Below are 16905 nucleotides of genomic sequence, written 5' to 3' on the forward strand. Positions count from 1 at the left end.
AGAAGCTAAATTCTACAAACAAAAAAACAAAAGAAAGAAAGCGAGCACCCCCCTCAAACAAAAAACAAAACAAAGCAAAATCAATTTGGCCAGTGAAAAGCGGGCCACTTTGGCATCAAGATGACACCTTGGAGCAGCAGGACAAGCACAAAGGTGACCCATGAGAGGGCTGCAGCCGCCGCAAGAAGCCACATCTTATAGTCATATATTCAAGCTAGATGAAATACCAGCTTCAACTAGCTGATCCTGTATATAAACCCTAACTTAGAAATTTAAAACAAAATGACATTTAATACTCTGACAATAAAAACAAAAATATTTTAGACACTGAGCGACACGACTGCAGCCCACGGGGAAGTGTGCTGAATCAGGGTGATTCACCGGTCTCCCTCATGCTTGCAACCTAAACAACAGATCACTCCACAGTCAGGCGCCACTGCCAAAAATGGTATCGCAAGTCATGTTTCAAGCTGCTTATGGCTTGATGATCACGTTTACTTTTCTGTCAGTCAAACTGTTCTAGAAGGATGAGAATCTTAAATTGTTGAAATCTTAGCCAACTTCACATTAGACCAAAAATTTTCAGAGAACTTCATTGATACTGACTCTGCTATGAGTTAGTCAAACATGCAGATGTCACACCATCTTCCAGGAAAAAAAAAAAAAAGAAAAACAAGAAAGGATTTCCCTCTACCCTCTTAGAGATCTGAACAAGTAAGAAACATGCAGCAACTTGAAAAGAACGTCTGAAGTACATTTAGGAATTACAAACAAAACTTACAAACAGGTAAAGCTATCAAGATTCCACAGCTTGGAGATTTTTTGGTCCCACCATAGGGTTCTGCTTTGTTTAAGTAAAGTCTATGGAGTCTGTGTGGTCAGGTCCCACTGCCCAACAGCCATTCACTGTGAAACTGGCTGTCACTCGTCCTCTGCTGGGGCCCCAAGTTCCACCCTGTCCATCAGCAGACATCACATCCTGGGCCATGGTGCCTCCAACAAGTCAAACACAATGTCTCCAGCTTTTCTCACTGTGAGGCTACTTATAGACTCAGAAAACTAGTTCCTAATTTCTGCTACAAATTCTTTAAGACCAAGGATTTTATGAATGACTTTTAGCCCTCTACCACAGAGGGGATCAAAGAGGGAAAGCCACGAGGACAGCCACCATGCTCTTCTCTGGCCTGCCACACAGGCCTACAACATGAGCCCTGTTTACAGTGTCCCACTTCAACCTCCCACGTGTTATGTACTCACACTTTCATCCACGAGTTCTAGAGAGAAAAGCTTCCCTTCCCCTCGAGAATTGCTCCAGGTACGGATCTGACTTTTGTTGGTAACTCGAGCACAAATAGTCCACCTAAAAAACAAATCGGTTACATTACCGTTTGGTGTCTTATTTGGACTAAAGATCAAGTAAGAAATCATCTTTCTATGGCCTTTCTTACCTTATACATATTCCATTTGTCAACACTAGCTGTATTTTAATCCAGCTAATTAAAACTCTAAGATGACACACAAGCTTGACGATTTACAGGATAAGCAAATAGTCAAAAACATACAAGGTGGCTTAACACTAACTCGTTCTCCTGTCAAGTAAGTAAATTTATAAACTCTCCCTTCTCCAAAATCCATCACCAAGGCAACAGTATCTCTTTAATGAAAGGTTCTAAGCTAAAAAATGTAGTAATACCAGCAATTATATTTTGTCAGTATTTTCAGCTACAGGAACTGATGTAACTGGTAGTGTTATGTTTGGATCTGAAATATTCCCCAGAGCTCAGTGTGGTGGTGCGTGTCTGTAATCGCAGCATCCTGGAAGGTGAGGCAGGAGGACTATCAAGTTAAGCCCAACCTGGAAAACTCAGCGAGACCCTGTCTTAAAAAATAGAAAGAACTGGGGATGTAGTTTAGTGATGGCCCAGTGTTCAATCCCCTACACAACAAACCAACCTCCCCACAGGTTCACACATTCAGAGGTGGGGCTTCTCACTGGTGACTGGCTCATGAGGGCTCTGACTTCATCAGTGAATTAACCCATTTATGGGCTCATAATTTGATGGCATTATTAAGAGGCATGGAAACTAAGGAGGCAGGACTGAGTTGGAGGGAGGGAGTGGTGGGGATCTGACCTGAGGGGCTGTATCCTGTCCGCAGCCCCTTCCTCTCTGGTTCTAACTCTGTGTTTCTGGGCTGCCATGAGGCGAGCAGCTTTGCTCAACCGTATCTTCCACACAGAGCCACTGAACATGGACTCAAGCTTTGGAAACTGTGAGCCAAAATAAACTTTCTGTTCCCTTCAATTGTCCTTCTCAGGTATGCTGTCACAGCAACAGAAAGCTGGCTAACACAGGTGTCAAATTCTTGTCTCATTTCTAATGCATGCTGAGTATAAACACAAGGCTACCAAATTAGTGTTCCTAGGCCACTAAAGAAAAACACACTGAAGCAGTGTGACCTTAGACACAGGACACTGCAAAAGAAGGCGTGAGGTCAAAGACCCAGGCCTGGTGCCCACTGTGAATAGAGGTATCGGGCATACACACACCTTACCATACTTGTAATTTCAGAGGGGATAAAGTCTCCCCTATATCACCAAGTATTGAGGAATAAATAAAAAACTATCTGAAAGAATTCTGAAAAAAGAACCCTAATTCTCAACACTTAAATTAATTTTTAATGGGAAAAAAGTCATACAAGATATATATGTTCAGTGAATATTAATGCAGTTAATATAAATAGTACAGATTATCTTAGCCAAAGTAAATCACAGTAATAATTTTTTTAGACCAAAAGTCACCTATTTATAAGATGAAATGCCTTCTGCATTAATACAAATATTTATTTTTATTCACAAGCACAGTAACTGAACCTTTTTTTTCCTTTTCTTTGTTTTTGAGACCAGATCTCGCTATGCAGTTGAGGTTTACCGTGAACTCACTATGTAGCTGAGGCTTGCCTTGAACTCACAGCAATCCTCCTGCCTCAGCCTCCCAAGTACTGGGATTACAGGCATGCACCACCATGCTAGTAACTAAAACTTTAAGTAGTAAATATTCTTAATTTTAAATTCTTTGAAAATAGTAGAACTCCACAATGGCAGTCTGCTATTTTTGTCATTCTTTTTGGTAAGAGTTAAAGACTGCTGCAGTTTGTACCCTCCTCCACCTCAGGAAAAAAAAAAGAAAGAAAACCCATTTACATGGTGGTGCACAAGCCACACAGAGCCCACAATAACTTCTTACACCACTTTCTAAGTACGTTCTGCTCTTGCCCTACGCAACAACTCACTTGGACTGGTACGGCGTGAGGCTGACGATGGGCACCACTTTGGACTGTGTTCCCCCAGAAGGGTGCAACAGGCCTGGCCCTCCAGGTTTTCCAAATGTCTTTGAGGCACCATAAGCCTTGGGTACAGAGGAACCTTTACAAACACATACACACAAAAGGACAATCATTATTCTACTTAACTTTTATAATAAGTTTAACAGTAACTCTTATCACTGATGTGCCACCAGTGAAATCATACAAAATCAGAAGCGAAGTTTTTCCTTTTTATTCTCCAAGAAATATGCAGATACAGACTGAAGCAGGAGGCCAGGAAAGCAGTCTAGAAGGAAGTCTGGGTACACTGGAGTTCCTCACTTTATCTGCTGACGTAAGCCCTGAGGTTGATAATGACAGAAACAAATCTACACGCACCTTTTTCTGAGGTCCACCCTCTGAAACGTCTCTTAAATTGTTGGGCAAGACAATGTGTCAAGAAAGAAAACCAACTTTCTTACCCAAGAAAACTGATGGCAAGTTGTTAGTCTCATCAGTTACCTGCTTGTCATGCACAAGGGCCTGGGTTTGATCCCCAGCATCAAAGAAAAAAAGAAAAAAGGCCAGGATATAATGGACCTGCAGGACAGACACTGGTGGTGAAGGACAACTATCACCGATATCACCTCAAAACACTACCACAGGATGGAAAGTCTGCAAAGTGATGTTTAGTTGGGGGCACAGGGTGAGAATCGAGTTTTAGTCAAGACATGGTGGCAGGGTAGCCACTATGATGCTCTGCCTCCTTTACCCAAGGATGTGCCCTGCCCACCACAGGGAAAGGATGGGGCACTGAAGCCTATTAGCAGAAGAGTTCCTTTATCCATATACTGTGGCTATAAAGCCTCAACCTCCAATTTAGAAAACCTAATTTAGCTCCATGATTTTGTACACACTATACAAAAACATGACCTCAGGATAGAATTTGACCAAAAATATAAACCCACCATTTGCTGAGTTTTTATGCATGCACCACACTACTCCAAGTAGTACAGCAGTGAGGATAGAATACACAATTTTAATAGACACATGCGGCATCCATTCTTCCAGTGTATTTGTGTGTGTGTTTTCACTGTGTGGCTCAGGCTGGCCTCGAACACACGATCCTCCTGGTGTAGTTTCCTGAGTGTTGGGATTACCGGCATGCACCCCTGTGCCCGGCCTTCACCCATTTTTTTGGTGCCAGGTAGCCATCCCTCGTTACATATCTAGTCCATTTTCTTTCACAACCCAGCTTTGGGATCGTTAATCATTAAAAATAAATTTCAATATACTGTAAAGCACAGATAGACAAATGGAAAGGTAAATTTGTGAAGGGAGAGGAAAGAATAAATAATGTACTACTTGTATTTCAGCTTCTAAGAAACATGCTTTTAGATTACTCAGCATTTCTGATAATCTATTCCACTACCCCCTTCAGTACGATAAATTTGAGAGCTGTGTATACAATGACCCAGCCATAAAGGAAGACAAATAGATGACAGATTGAAGATTTTTGTTTAGTTTAGTTTTGTTTTGAAACAAAGTCTCACTATATAGTTCAGGCTGATTTTAAACTCACTATGTAGCCCAGGCTGGCCTCAAATTGGAGGTGATCCCCTGTCTTAGCCTCCCAAGTGCTGGGATTACTGGCATGCACTACCATGTTGGGCAGATTCACAGATCTTACTAGATAAAAACAGCAAAGACCAATGGGGAAAAGTCTTACGTCTTCAAAGTTTCACAGAAACATTAGTGACGTCTTAACCTGCTTTTCTTAGAACTGCATTAAAAAATAGAAAGTAATCATTGGAAGAAAAAGAGGCGAATGTGATGTTGTGACAGAGAAAACAGACCTCTAAAAATACATCAAACCACATTGTACAAATTATAATTTCTGGTGGTAACTTCCCAGATCAAGAGTTACCTAAAACAAAGGCCTGAGAGTAAACAAAATGATTCCATCAGGGCCTTTTAAGACCTGCTGCAGAGAAAGCTGAAAGAAGAAACTACTTCTCATCCATGACACTGAGAAGCAGAACCTATGACCAATGTAAATGATTCTGTCTTCAAGCAAATGAAATATGCCCACGAGAGTCTGAAATGGGAAAACTGGAGACAGACAAACAAAACTTAGTAAGTGGATCCTAGATAGTTGAAAGGCGAGAATTTAAAAGGCATGCAAATTCACAGAAAGGCAGAGGGTGCAAAACACAAAGATGTAAGAAACTATAGGACTAGATAAGCTATTAACTGAGAAAAGCATGATCACTCTGATTTTAAAAGGGTATATTATTGAGTATCTTTAAAAGACTATCACTAGGCGTAGTGGTGGACGCCTACAATCCCATACTTGGGAGGCTATGACAGGAACATTGCTGGAATTCAAGGTCAGCCTGGACTACACAGTGAGTTCAAGGCCTGCTTGCACTAACTAGAGAGAGCCTGTCTCAGAGAAACGAAACACAGTACAACAAAAGACTATTATTATTCTTTGTAGAACAACTCTTGTCATGTATAGCATTATGAAAGCTCCCTTTAGTCCCAGATGAAATTGAAAGCATTATTCGAATCCTAACACACACAACCGACACCTTACCCACTCCCGAGCTCCCATTCTGTTGCTGGGGCCTGACGGTCGATGGACTGGCTGCTGTGACTGGAGAAGGAAGTGCTTGCGGCTGCCCCTGTCCTGAAGATCAAAAGGGAAAGGCTGTTTTAATGCACATAATTGGAGTGAAAAGATTTGAACTTAAGTGGAAGAAATACTCTGCGAAAATGTAAATTTTCTATTTCTTGCAGATCAGAATTCACAATGGGGCATTGGATTGCATGCAGTGAGTTTTCCAAGGATTCGTTTTTTGTTTTCATGATAGAAAAGGTTGGTTCCATTTATCTTTCACCTCCTTATAATTGATAGCTTTCAGGTTTAATGAGGTTTTCCCCTAAAGCCTGGCCCATTTCTCCTGTAAGAACCTGCACTAAAGTCACTGGGCTGAATCTGTGACACTACCACTATTTCCATAGCAACAAATCGATGTCATCAACAGAACTGTGTGTTCATGGCAGGATTTATCAGAAGAAAAGGCTGGGTGGCAAGGAAAATCTAAAAGCAGTTCAATTGTCTCTCAAGTGCTCCTACTTCAAAGGAAAAGGAGACATTCAGAAAGGATTCTACCCTTTCCCTCCCAAACAAAGCAACCTTATTTTCCAACTGACAGTTGGCGGAAAATAAAAGTTGAAAGAGTCTTAGGTATCATGAAGTGCTAGTGAACTGTCACAGCAGGGAGAGACACGAATGGAGTTCAGAAGCAGTTGTGTCAAGGAAACAGAAGATTAAAAGGAGAAGAGAGGAAATGCACATGTCTCTCAGGCAGAAAATAAAAAACGCTAAGCTATACCATCAGGGTATTTATTTGCCCCCTCGCCCTTTATACAAATGTTTATGAAGCTGAAGCATGTTGAAGTGTAAACACACCCCACATTTTAAAATAACAGATTTAGCAAATGTGATCTTGTCTTTGTTACTGGCTCTCAAGGCAGAAGTCAAACTCATCTGGGCTGCTCTTCAGGAGTACTTGAAGCCTACAAGGGCAGCTCAAAAGAACATCACAGAGTACCTGAAACAAAAGCCACGAGCAGAGGTCGGGCCAGGCTGCCTCTGCCTTCTCCAGCTGCCAAGTGCAAGCTCCTGCTGGGCTTCTCAAGTCCTACCCCAAAGAGCCAAGCCACGCCCTGATTTAATTTACTTCTCCGATTATTACTCTTAAGTGGCACTGCTAAAGGAGACCATGCCATCAGAGTCAAATAAACTCTGCATAAAATTTGAAAGGTTGAATGCAATCGTTTATCCTTTTGTTTCTCCAATGGAGAGAAAAACCGAAGACCTCATTTTGCATCGATGAGCAGTCTGGATTACTGACACTGAAATTTTTGTGTTTACTTTTTAGCTTTTCCATTATCTCTGAATTTACAAAGTGTCACAAGCAGCTCATGGGAGAACGGTTCTGACAATGTGTCTTGTGAAGAGCAGTTTACATTCTTAAGCGAATCTTTTTAAAAATCAGCAGGGAAAAGATGAATTGCTCAGTAAACAGTATTGAAGCAAGAGGATGGAAAAAAGAAAACTGCCTTTACCCGCTTTATAAAATATATTCAAAAGAACAAGCAAGATTTAGAAATTCAAAAATTAAGTCGTAAAACATACAAAACCCTGTTATCTTCCACACCAGCACCAGCACCTCACTCTCTTCTATGGCCTCAAAAACTGCTAAACTAGAAAGGCCCCCTCTGAGGGTCACCCCCGCTGCTTCCCACGCGTGGCTGAACAGGATAACTAACGGTCCCTGGAGCTCGCTGATCACACACTTTCAATGTCTATAAAAACCTAAGTGGCCCCCGGGAGGAGTCTGAATGGTGAAATCCCTGGAGACGGAATAAGAAGAATGGCCACCAGGGGTGGGCGGGAGCGGGAATGGGAGGGGTGGCTCGGGAAGGGGAACAGCTCCGGGGCTGCACGGCCGTGATGGGGTTGGCAGTGCCCCAAGTTTTAAAAGTGTAACTTACTTACTCTACCTATCCTGAAATGTACATTTCCCCCCTATTTTAATGTGTAAGTTAACATACTATAATTTTTAGTAGTGTATAAAATAATGTATATCTTGTCATTCCTGGATTTTTATAGTCAACTTAGTACAACATATCTACTGAGTCTCCAATTAATACTAGCTAGCATTTTCTGAGTATTTATGATGTACCAAGCACAGGGTTAGGTGCATTGTTCCAATAACTGTCAGCACCATGATGTAGAGAGTATCAGTATACTCTTAAATAGATAAGAAAACCAGATCAGAGAGGCCAAGTAAGTTGCTCAAAATCACACAGCTGGGAGTGGGACCCTAGTCCAGATTTGTCTAATTAGATCCATGCACTTCACCATTATCTAGTTTTTAATTGTAAACAATCAATCTTGGCAGCAATAACTCTAATTATATAGAGCATACCTAATAACCATAATATCTGGTAATAAGGAAAAGCTACTAATCCATGTAATAGAGCAATCCTTAACTCCTGATTTGGACCACATCTGCAAACCTGGCACAAGAGACAAGAGACAGCCCTGAGTCAAATGGGAGGCAAGAACCCTGGCGCATCTAAACAGCAGTAACTGCCCTTTAATTAATGTGTTGCAACACAGCAGCTGCCCAAAAGACCTGAAATACATCAGTCTATAGTGAAAGGAAACTCTTCTGAAAAATTAAAATTAGACTGTAAAGCAGTAATGCAGAGACTGATGATCTGTTCTGTACCACTTGCAAATCAAACCATTCCAAGAAGATGGATCAACATCATAATTCACAGATTCTTTGCCTTGTGCTGGCTTCATATCACCAAAAACCCACTCAACTCCTACCAGCAGTACTTTCTTAACTGTGAAGAATATATAGAAAAATCATTACAATATTTACAATTTCCTGTTGACAGAACATGGACAGTATCAGACTGAAAAGAATTCTAACAATTAACAAGTAATACCAAGTATTGTATTGTGAAATATATTTAAGTCTAAGTAAAATACTTGTAACAACAGTACATGTACAGAGAACTTACACACACATACACACACACAAATGTAGTGGAATGATATTTAATTAGTCATTCAATTAAGAATTATATGAGCATGAATTATCTCTGAGTGAAGTTCTATTTCCCACACTTTACAAATTCCATATCTTTACTTAACACGGTAGTAGTACTATACTGCACATAGGAAATTTTGCATTCTAATACAGTACACATTTTAGAATTCCTGCCCCTTTCTGAGCTGGACTAAGTCGACTAGTTTTACCAGTCACCTGTTACGTCTCAAGGTCTGGATTAGGTAAGGGGAGGATAGGAAGCTGACTTTAGTTTCCTGCCTACTAACACCAGAGCTGCCTTACTTTCACAATAGAGAATTAGAAACCATTGCAATGAAATACACTGTGAAGCAGTAGACACTGTAACAAAGATATTTAGACCCTGGCCCAAATAACAATGTGCTATTGATCTGGCAATAATGAAATTCATCAGTAAATAATCTTGAATGGCAAAATCTTTTCTCATCCCTCTGTACCCTGGAGAGAAAGGCCAGTAAAACTGAGAGAAAGGAGTTTTTCCTGTATCTCTATAGAGTTCTGACCCCAAGCAATAATTATCTTCCAACCCTCTCATCTCCATTTTTATCACAAACACTTTTTTCCTGAAATACAAGATGTCCAAAACAGCCATTCAATTAAATACAACATAAAAAAATTAGACTTGTGGTCCACAGTGATAAAGGTGGTCACAAGCACTGCTCCTCTGCATCTACTGCACCCAAGGATTTTTTTGGGGGTACCGGGAATCAAACTCAGGACCTTGCTCTTGCCAGGCAGGAGCTATGCCACTGAGCTATATCCCCGGCCCACAAGGATTTGAGAGATGCTAACAAATGCTACGTCTTAACACTCCTAAAGGATGGGAATATAATAACCAACACGCACATCTTTAAACTTTCCTACTGCAAAATAAATACGATGCTCTAGTTTACTAATGCAGAACTTTATTTGGTAGGCTATAGTTTTCCCTCTCTAACTTAAATCATCAAGTTAGTACAATTTAATTTTATCTAAAAGGTTCTGGAAAGGGCATGATGATGGCGTAATCCCAAATCTTCCATTTCTAAAATCATACAGGGCTGGATGCAGTGGCACACCAGTAATCCCAGCACTCAGAAGGCTGAGACAGGAGAAGCAACAAGAGTCTGAGGTCAGCCTGGGCTACACTGTGAGTTCAAGGCCAACATGAACTACATAGTGAGACCCTGTCTCAAAAAAAAAAAACATATAGAGCAACAAGAATGCATACTCACCCCCAAATCCATGCATGAGTATAAACATGCACACATATATACATATATATATACATATCCCACATAAAAACTACACCTTTAATTTAATGAAACTAGGGAACAGAGAAAACCTACAAATCCCAAATTTTGTGAACGTGAAGTCAAAAACAGCACAGTCAAGAAATCACAACAATAAAACTTAAATATGAAAAATGAAACTGCAATTACTAGGATACATGGGTGGACACTGTGGAGCAATGAAGACTTTTCTAGCTATACCTCAAAATCCTGAAGTCAATCATATAAAAGCTTAAAATCTGTGGCATAAGAAAACAAAAATACCAGCTGGGCATGGTGGCACACGCCTGTAATCCCAGCACTCGGGAGGCTGAGGCAGGAGGATCGTTTGCGAATTTGAGATCAGCCTGGGCTACAAAGTGAGCTCAAGGCCAGCCTGAACTGTATAGTGGAGACCCTGTCTCAAAAAGACAAAAAAAAAAAAAAGTCAAAACAAAACAAAAATACTATCAGTGTGTCAAAAAGACTTTAATTCATATCAGAAACAAAGGACTAATCTCACTACTTTTAAGGAACTCTTAGAAACGAAGGAAAAGAGACAATCCAAAAGAAAAACAAACAATACAAGAATAGTCACTCCACAGACACCAAAACCGAAACCAAAAGGAGTCTGTTATGGTTTGTGTCTAGGCGACCCCCCACTTTCAAAGTCTCATGCGGTCACAGTGTTTTAGCAGAGGCAGCTGAATCTAGAGTGTGTGACTGATTCATAGTGCAGTGCTGGGGTTAAGTGTGCTGGGATTAGGAGTGGGTGATTACGGGATCAGTCTACTCACTGGATTGGCACTGCCCTAATCCTGGTAGACTGGATACAATAGAAGGGACAGAAAGAGGTTTGTCTGTTCTCTCCTGTTGCTTTTGCTGTCTCCCACCACAATGAATTGTTGTCCCTCTGACATGTGCCACCCTGCCTTAGAGCCAGCTGATTATGGACTGAAACTTCTACAAACTGTGAGCTAAATAAACTTTTCCCCCTTTAACTCTGGGTGCCAGGTATTTTGTCTTAGCAATGGGAAAAGTAACTAATACAGGGTCTTTGAATATTGCAAAGGATGTGGACTTCACTCAGACACAAACTAAAAATGACACTAAGATACCATTTTCCATTTATCAAATTCACAAAAATTTAAAAGATTAATAATATATTCTGCTGTCATGACTGTGTAGAAGTTAGTATTTGCACGTACTGCTAGCGGGACTGCAAAATGATAGTCTGATACTGACAAGAATAACTATATTTGCCAACCATAGATACATTTATCAATTGACCCTGCAATCTCACTTCTGGCAAACAAACTGCTTGCCCATCTGCCTCATAGGTATAAAGTTACTCATTGCAGCACTATTTTTTTTTTTTTTAATTTTTGTTTTTGTAGTTTTTTTTCCATTACAGTGCTGGCAAATGAACCCAGGGCCTCCCATACACATGTAGCACAGTTTTAATAATAATGCATTTAACCATTATTTTTTCCAGACACTTTTTTCCTTGGCTAATTTTTCTTTGAAACCACAGAAATTATGAGAGTGGAAGAAAGCCAATTAAAGTATCCATTCCACTTCTTTCACAAACAAGTAACAAAGATTCCTAGAATGATCAGCTGGGAAGGGCCTTGGAAACAGCCTAAAGATTCATGAATAAAGGGTTGGTTAAATAAACTATGGAACAGCCACACCAGAAACAAGAGGAGATCTCTAAGCATATATGCAGAAATCTACCCAAGCTAAAAAAGATTTTAAGAGACAAGATAGTGCACATAATACATTGCTTTCAGGGTGAGCAAGGCGGAGAATGGAATTCAACTACATAATATTTATATTTGGTGGTATTTGCATAAGGAAACACATAATGGATAAAAAGAAATCACTGAAAGGGCAACAGTGGGCAGTGGAGGCAGTGGTAGGAGTGCGAGTTCTTTGACTACAATTCTGTAGTTTTGATTTTTCAAATTATGTAACTATATTATCTATTCAAAAATTAAAATGAAAAATGTTTAAATAAATGTGTGATCATCTTTTAAATTATGTGTCAACTTTTAAAAATTATACATTTTAATGGATAAATGTAGCAATACAAAATAAAGATCACTTCTAATTATGTACCTAATATTCCTGCAATAGATTTACACAATCTATATACTTAAATACAATTTTCACAGTGGGCCAAAGTTTTGCTATGAAAGTTAATCTTGAAGGTATGAATACAATAGGAAGCAGCCTCACTTGGAAATCACAAATGCCAATTCTCCTATAATGTGTTATGGACATGTACCAACTCCCCAAGACAAGCGTAACATTATGTACTACAAACATATAACAACAGAAGCTTTAAAACTTTAAGAAAATAATAGCAATAGTGGGAGAAAAAACCCTGATCCCCATTTCTTGAAGCAATTTACTATGTGAACTTGGATAAGCTGTTTCATTGCCAAAACAAATGAAAACAACTGATCTCTAAATTCTGTTTCTAACATTCTGTGATTGTGCTAAACACACTGCTAAGATTCAGGATGAATTTCTCTTAACTTTCTTTTCCTTTTTCTTTCCCACTCTATTAGGCAAAGGCTAGGCTGAGTTCTACATAGGAAAATGAAGATAGGGTACAGTTTGCGTACAAAAATTAGTTGGTTCAACTTCATTTAACCTTAATCAAGAAAGACCAGGGTGAAGCTGAACACAGTGGCCTGTCCCCGTATTTCTGGCACTCAAGGGGCTGAGGCAGGAGAGAGAGCAGCATGAACTACAGTGTGAGATCCTGTCTCAAAACACCAGAGGTGGGTGGTCGAGAGAGGGATAGGGAGAGAAGAAAGGAGGGAGGGACGGAGACAGGGAGGAAGAAGAAAGGAGAAAGGAAGACAGAAAAAGAGAAAGAAGTGGGAGGAGAGAGAAAGACAGAGAAAGAGACAGACAGAGACATGGACAGACAGAGACCAACCGTGGCAGACTGAGGGTGCAACTCAGTGCTAGAACACTTGCCCAGCGTATGTGAGGCCCTGGGTTTGATCCTCAATTAAGCACAGAAGAATAAAATAAGGATGGTAAAGAAATTTGTTGAGGGTAACAGAGCAAGTCAAGATGACAAAAACAAACGGTTGACACAGAATTCTATGCTCAACCAAAGTATCTTCCAAAACCAAAAGGAAAATATTCTTCGGACACACAACACTGAAAGAATCCATTACCAGTGGATCTTTGCAAGAAGCGACATGATACCAGTGAGAAATGGGCCTGGACAAAAGAATGGTGAGAACCAGAAACTCAGCTACATGATTAAATATGCTTTTAAAAATTATTTAAAGGGGCTGGGGATTTAGCTCAGCGGCAAAGCGCCTGCCTGGCAAGCGCAAGGTCGTCAGTTCGGTTCCCGGTACCAGAGAAAAACAAAAAACAAACAAACAAACAAAAAATTATTTAAATCTCTTTGAAAAGAAAGCCAGATAGGATAAATAAAAGACAAACAGCAAGAATAGAGACTTAAACCTATGATCAATAACTACATTAACATAGTTAAACCTCCCCATGAAAAGGCAGAAATGACCAAAATGGACCAAAAAAAAAAAACATCAAGATCATGTATATAGTTTATAAAAAATAAGTTTAACATAAAGATGTATTTACTAAAGACAAATAGATTAAAAATAAAAGTATATAAAAATATATACCACACTAGAAATGGTTATATTAATATCAAAATAGATTTCAAAAACAGAATTTCACCAGGGAATAAGAAAGGCACTTCATAATAACAAAAGTATCAATTCACCAAAAGGATACAATTTTAAATGTGCATACATTTACAGCACAGCTTCAAAAATAAGAAGCAAAAGCTAATAGAACTGAAAGGAGAAAGAAACCTACAATTACTGTCAGAGATTCCAATATTCCTCTCTTGAAAATTGACAGAAAAAGTAAACAGAAAATCACTAACTTGATGTAATTGACATTTACAGAACACTCTGCCCAACAATCAAATATACACTTCCAAGTGTATACATAATTTACCGAGAGACCATAATCTGAGACATAAAAATAAGAATTAATTTAACAGGATCCAAGTTAGACAAAGTACGTTATTTAACCACAATGGAATTAAATTAAATAGCAGTAACAAAAAGATCCCTAGAAAATCTCTCTGTTTGGAAATCAAATATATCTGTAAAAAACACAAATATGAAAGAAGAAATTAAAAGAAAAAGCAGAAAGTATTTTGAATGGAATAAAAATGAGTACCTAGCAGAACTTGCAGGGTATGGTTAGAGCAGTATTTCACGGTAAATTTGTAACACTATATACCTACATTAGAAAAGAAAGACTTGATTCAATGAACATAGCTTCCACCTTAAGAAACAAGAAATACTCCGCATGTGAAACACTGGGGTTCAATCCCCAGTACCAACAACAAACAAAACAAAAAATAAATTAAAAGAACAAGAACATCTAATTACAAAGTCAGCAGAAAAAGGAAATATAAGGATCAAAGCTTAAGTCAATATAATAGAAAACATTAAGACCAAAAAAAAAAAAAAAATCAATGAAACCAAAAGCTGGTTCTTTGACATCAATAAAAATGACAAACCTTTAGTCAAACTGATCACAATAAAAAGAGAACACAAACTGGGTATGGTGGTACACACCTGTAATCCCAGCATTCAGAAGGCTCAAGCAGAACTGCTGAGAGCCTGAGGCCAGCCTGGACTACGTAGTGAATTCGAGGCCAGCGTAAACTACATATCAAGACCCTGTCTCAGAAAAAAGAAAAGAGAACACAGAGTACCATTATTGTATCACTACAGATTCTACATACCCTAAATGGATCATTTTTGCTTTTTTTTTGTTGTTTTTCTCCAGTACCGGGAACCGAACTCACGACTTTGCGCTTGCCAGGCATGCGCTTTGCCGCTGAGCTAAATCCCCAGCCCCATCTTTTTTTTTTCTCCAGTACTGGGAACCGAACTCACGACCTTGCGCTTGCCAGGCAGGCGCTTTTGCCGCTGAGCTAAATCCCCAGCCCCCATTTCTGCTTTCTTAATTGGGAAATTTATAATATTTATACTTATAGAGACAAATAAATTGAAGAACTTAAATGAAATGGATATAATCTAGTAAAGCCCACAGAAGAAACTGATGAACTGAAAAATCTTGTACCTGTTAAACTGACGTTTAAAACTCTTCCATTAAATGGCAGGTAGCACAGATGGTATTACTGGTGAATTTGTCTAAATTTCTGAAGAAGTATTCTACATAAACTTCTAGAAAATTTAAGAAGAAACACTCTCCAATTCATTCTAGCAGGTCAGGATTACTGACACCCAAATAAGACAGACACGATGAGAAAAGGAAGCTACAGATGAATATCTCTCATGGATACAAATATAAAAAAGTCTAAACAAAATCAAATCAGGTGGATCCAGCAAAGGAAATCCAGCAATATGTAAAAAGGATAACATACCATAATGACATGCTTAGCCTAGAAACTGCAGGTTGGTTTCACTTTCAAAAACCAACCACTGTAAAGCCGCGCATGTGGCACACACCTGCAATCCCAGCACTTGGGAGGCTGAGGCAGGAGGATCGTTGAGAGTTCAAGGCCGGCCTCAGCTACAAAGGGAGCTCAAGGCCAGCCTGAACTGCACAGCGAGACCCTGTCTCAAAAAGTAAAAAAAAAAAACATAACAGACAAACAAAAAAACCACTGTAATTTGCCATACTAACCAACCAAAAGAGAAAAATGGTATGAATATCAATAGACACATAGAAATTATGTGACAAAATTCACCATGCATTCCTGATAAACATTCTCAGTCAACAACAAATAGCAAACTTTCTCAACTGGTAAAAATAATTTACAAAAGAATCTATAGTTAACAGAATGTTTAACAGTGTAAATCTGGAGATTTTCTCCCTAACAGAGTAACAGGACAAAGATGACCTGTGAGGCTGGGCATTTCTCCTTACATATTGGCCAACTGTTTTCCTCCTACAGTGAATAGTCAGTTCTTATCCAATACCTGCTTGCTACTAGAATACCGTATTCTATTTCCTTGATGTGTAAGAATTCAGTAAATATTAAATATATTAACCCTCTGCCAATCCTATCTGTTGTAAATACTTTATCTTAGTTTAAGGGTATAGACTTTTCTATTTTAAACATGAAATCATGTTTAAATGTCACTGTAATCGAACATCATTATGAATTATTCCAACTCATTTATGCAGTCCCTCTTTATCTTTATTTTTGAGGGCTTTACTTTTTACTTTTTAAAAATACACTTGCAGGCCTTTCAGCCCAACCCTAGCCGCACAGGCACCTGGGAGGCAGGCTGCTGTCGCCTGGGAAGTTGTGTGGCAGCACGCGCTAGTGCACAGTGGCCCTTAGGCCAGCCACTGCTGCGTGGTCGAGAATTATCATGGCACAGAGAAGCAATGACACAAGTGGCCCGCCATGCACGGGCTGCGGAGGCTCGCCCGGGGACGTTCATGAATCATCCCGACATGAAGAAACCCCTGGGAATACATGCCACACAATGGGTCGCTCTTGCCCCTGCCGTTGAGAACCAGAAAGGACCAGAGTCAGCGGAGGAGCAGTTGCTGAACAAGGACTCGGAAAACACAAAAATACAGACTATGCCCGAAGACTCAGAACCCTGGCCTTCCTT

The 16905-nt window shown here is 39.5% G+C and overlaps 1 protein-coding gene across 1 annotated transcript in view; it reads right to left on the reverse strand.

Annotated features, from left to right (window-relative positions):
- Rpa1 (replication protein A1, 70kDa) overlaps positions 1 to 16905 on the reverse strand; it is a 57772-nt gene that overhangs the window by 17536 nt on the left and 23331 nt on the right. Inside the window, exons 6-8 of the mRNA XM_005402602.2 lie at positions 5903 to 5995; positions 3292 to 3424; positions 1258 to 1360 (exon numbers count right to left, since the gene is read on the reverse strand). Coding sequence (XP_005402659.1) covers positions 1258 to 1360; positions 3292 to 3424; positions 5903 to 5995 — 329 coding nt within the window. The remainder of the gene's footprint in view (positions 1 to 1257; positions 1361 to 3291; positions 3425 to 5902; positions 5996 to 16905) is intronic.

The sequence above is a fragment of the Chinchilla lanigera genome, unplaced genomic scaffold, assembly GCF_000276665.1.
Source record: "Chinchilla lanigera isolate Chin_1 unplaced genomic scaffold, ChiLan1.0 scaffold00080, whole genome shotgun sequence".
Lineage (NCBI taxonomy): Eukaryota > Metazoa > Chordata > Mammalia > Rodentia > Chinchillidae > Chinchilla > Chinchilla lanigera.